The 4,111-nt window shown below is 34.7% G+C and overlaps 1 protein-coding gene across 1 annotated transcript; it reads right to left on the reverse strand.

Annotated features, from left to right (window-relative positions):
* Positions 1–442: 442 nt before the first annotated feature.
* Positions 443–2,416, reverse strand: LOC141394219 (uncharacterized). The gene is made up of 2 exons (XM_073968218.1): positions 635–2,416; positions 443–575 (listed from the first exon to the last, which is right to left on the reverse strand). Exons 1-2 carry the CDS (start codon positions 2,297–2,299, stop codon positions 480–482), a joined length of 1,761 nt encoding a protein of 586 aa, XP_073824319.1. The 5' UTR covers positions 2,300–2,416; the 3' UTR covers positions 443–479.
* Between the last annotated feature and the right edge of the window lie 1,695 nt (positions 2,417–4,111).

Here is a 4,111-nt window from a genome sequence, read left to right on the forward strand (position 1 = left end):
TTGATGTTCATACCATTATCAGCAACTGCGACATCTGTTGCAATTGAAGATAACAAATGTCTTGTCTTTCTATTATTTAGTGGTTTACGATAAAATAAGTGCGCCAAGAAGCTACAACTACAAAATTTGAAATTATGTGCGATGTTTTACGGTATCAAGAAGTTATAGCATTGTTAATTTGACACATGTCTTGCAGAGGGCCAACTAAGTAAATAAGTACGTAATAATAATGAAAAATAAGGATTTTTGTTGTTGATATTTTTTGTGGTTCCAGAACGAATTTTCTAAAACCCGTCCTTATCTCGCACATTTGCACCAACCTACCTACTGGTAAAATTTCAAGCTCATAGCTTTAGCCGTTTTGGCTGGGCGTTGATGATTAGTCAGTCAGTCAGTCACTTATCACCAAGCTCATTTATATAATAGAGAAAAATACTTCACATTATGTTTTATCAGGTACTTAAACAATTTATTCAAAATTATGCCTTAATACTACTTTCGCATGGTTCAACATGATTTTCGATTTGTAAGAAATCATCCACATTAAATTCTTCCACTATTTTTTCAGGTGACAACTGAAAAAGAAAAAAAGTATTAAAACAGTTATTTTTGAAAAAATTACATATTTACTAACCAATTTCACACTGTAACCCATGGCCTGGAGGAGTTGCAATTTTAGTCGTAGTATTCCAACAGGTTCGCCACTGAATTGCAGTGTCTGTGACTTGGTCATAGTTTCGACAAATACATGAGAATCAAGCGATGGTGAAGAGAGTTTTACAAGTATGCCAGGAATGTTAATACCATTTATAGGGCAAACTATTGTAGCTGATTCCACAGACTTTCCTTCCTTCAGTTTGGAAATGATAATGTTGTATGGTATATTCGAATTTAATAAATATTCAGGAACATTAGCATCAAGATTAAATGAACGAAAACCTTTAGTTAAATGTGTACTCCAGGAAGGTTCCTCGATTTGTGCTGCCGACAGTAACACTGTTAGACGACTATCAACCTTCGGTTGCTGTCGTTTTGATGATGTCTGGGACTTAACCGTAATCGCATTATTTAAAAGTTCCTTAGATTTCAAACCTAAGCTCCATAATGATAAACACGACTCAACAAGTTGATCCGGAAAATACTTGAATTCATTATTGTGCACCATATTCAAGAGCACATCCTCAATCGTATGAAGCTGATCAGGAGTCATGTGACACTTTAACTGAAAACAGCACCAGAGAAACGTGGCTATATCCTTGCCGCGTATTCGGTCAACATAGTTATCGCTCTTTGGCTCCTCCAGTTTAGCCATGAATCCATTTACTAATGTTTGCACACACTTTTCATTATCCCAGAGGTTATCAGCAAACAAGGCGAATATATGTATTTGACCACGAGTTTGAAATTGGTTTAGTTTTTTAGAATTTAAACAAAACCTGCCAAGATGTTCACAAACTTCGCTAGAATTTATTCTTTGAAAACGCAGAGATTTTATTAATGTTATTAAAACTGCATCATTGCCATTAGTCACTGTAGACGTACTTAAAATTTCTTTGATTAATCGTTGATTAAACTTTTCACTTTCAATTTTGGTAGATGTTTTGTATGCAGCGCTAGCAATTAGGGCCAAATCCAGTGTGCTAAAATCATCCAAATAAGATTCCAAATGTAAATCGAGAAATGTTTTCCATTGCTTCTGCAAATTATTTTTGGAGAACTTCTTTGATAGGCCGAAGTAAAAGCTTACTTGTACAAATAGTTCTTTGAATTTGCAACCGTCCTGTAATAGCAAATCGTATAACTTCTTCATAGCATCATTATAGAAATCCAATCTGTTCATCCAATTTGGAATTAAAAACAAAAATGCATACAATGTTCGTAGAATTGCATCAACATTCATATTGCATAATTTTTCCACAGCAAATCGGTCGAGTTCATTTAAAATAAGAGAAAATTTTGTTGGATCTGCATTTGAACGGTATGTTGAAGCGTACACAATGACTGAAGCCAATTGATCCGCTGGAGTGTTTGCAAGTTCTCTGCTGAAGTACTTCATGTCGCTAACAGGGAAATAGTCTACATAACGGACTTTATTAGGAACAAGTTCACATATGTTGTATCTTTCAATTGCTACATGCTTAGCAAATCTTGTGAGCAGTGTCCCGGTCTCGTCAGAAGTCTCATGGACAATATCCCTTGAGCTAAATGATGCATATGCTCGACTTGATTGTACTGAGTGTATGTGACTGCGACTTAAAGGTCTCCATTTCAGAACCGAATTTAGACAGTTTTTAAACATTTCACCTAACTTTACAGCTTTTTTATATAATAAATACCGAGAGACAATTAAAACAACATGCTTGAACAGCGAAGCAAATTCTTAACATGTGTTTAACGTCATATGTTTCAAGTACACAGAAAAAAAATTAAAATATTAAATAAACAGATGGTCTGTTCCAAGGCACATTTATATAAGGTAGAAGTGACCAACAGCTGTATTTTTACTTTCTTGTGAATTTGGTTTTTAAAATGTAAAAGGTTCTACTCATGAAATTTGAAATTTCGAAATTTGCTACTATAAAATACTACTTTTCATCCTAAACGTGAAATAAAAATGACCCACGACTTTTCTGAATGTTTTATATTTACATTTTGATTCAAATTTGTTCTGTTTTAGAGGATTTTCATAATGTATTTATGCTTTTCTTGAGAAAATTTTTGGAACGACGCTATTATTCAATATTTTCTTTGACAATTTTCAAAAACAACAATGTTGTTTTTGTAAATTTATTAGTTGTTGTAATTCATGCATTTACCTTATATAAATTCGCCTTGGTCTCTTTCTTTTTTGAAAATGGTAAAACTGGCAAAAGCAAGGCATACAATTTATAAGCAGTTGCTTTAGAGATCCCTACAAAAAAAAACAGTTGGTTAATCCCTACCCGCCGCCGGCTAAATCATTTTTTCCAAAAACAAAAAAGAGTGTATACATTTATGAGAATTTGTTATAAAAAAGAAATAAAAACTTAAGTAGCGAACTTTTTGCGGTAACTCACGAGACGGAAATTTTTAATGGAGTGGAGTTGAAGTCCATGTCGAAAACTGAACTAGTGATGGGAAGGCAACACCAAAAAATCTTAAGCGGAAAACACATCCAACGTTTGAGTAAAATTTTGTGGTATTTCTGGTAGAAGGATTAAGAATAATTAAAACTTGGCAGCACTTTGTATTTTATTCATCTACCCGAAATGATATAAAACTTTACTCAAACGTTGGATGTGTTTTCAGCTTTAGGATGATGAAGCAAAATCAGATGCGCTTCCCAGCAAAAAAAATTTTGGAAGTTGTGCATGGGGAGTTATGATTTCACAACATACTTCGATGCAGTCCACACGGAGTTATGAAAAATGCACTCCGTTGGATACAATTTATAAGCAGTTGCTTTAGCTGAAAACACATCCAACGTTTGAGTAAAGTTTGGTGTCATTTCTGGTAGAAGAATGATTAAAATATTGAAACTTGACAGCACTTTGTCTTTATTCATCTACCAGAAATGACACAAAACTTTACTCAAACGTTGGATGTGTTTTCAGCTTTAGAGATTCCTACAAACAAAAACAGTTGATTGATCCGTACCCGCCGCTGGCGAAATCATTTAAGCTGAAAACACATCCAACGTTTGAGTAAAGTTTTGTGTCATTTCTGGTAGATAAATAAAGACAAAGTGCTGTCAAGTTTCAATATTTTCTTTATTCCTCTAACAGAAATGACACAAAAATTTACTCAAACGTTGGATGAGTTTTCAGCTTTATTATTTTTTTGCTGGGACGTTAAAGGCCTCGGCACATACGGCGCGTTGAGCGTTGTGTTACAACAACCACATGAAAACTTTAAGAACAAACTTGGCATCACTTACACATTTTTCATGTGGTTGTTGTTTTCAACGCGCAACGCGTCGCACAACGTACCGTATGTGCCGGGGGCTTAAGGCCAGAACAGAATCAATCGTCGCTTTCTTTGCTTGCTTCCGCAAACGTCAAAAATATAAAGGAATGCCATAGCCTCTTTGCAAATCCGCTTGCGTTCTCCTTTAGAAGGCTCTGGCATTCCT

This window comes from Musca autumnalis, unplaced genomic scaffold (genome assembly GCF_047663935.1).
Source record: "Musca autumnalis isolate F117 unplaced genomic scaffold, ASM4766393v1 scaffold_2, whole genome shotgun sequence".
Classification (NCBI taxonomy): domain Eukaryota; kingdom Metazoa; phylum Arthropoda; class Insecta; order Diptera; family Muscidae; genus Musca; species Musca autumnalis.

Bases quoted from the DNA above. Each gene is read 5' to 3' on its own strand.
- LOC141394219 (XM_073968218.1), bottom strand. From the start codon at position 2,299: ATGTTTAAAAACTGTCTAAATTCGGTTCTGAAATGGAGACCTTTAAGT. The intron at 576-634 runs GTTAGTAAATAT...TTTCTTTTTCAG, and splicing joins TGGGTTACAGTGTGAAATTG to TTGTCACCTGAAAAAATAGT.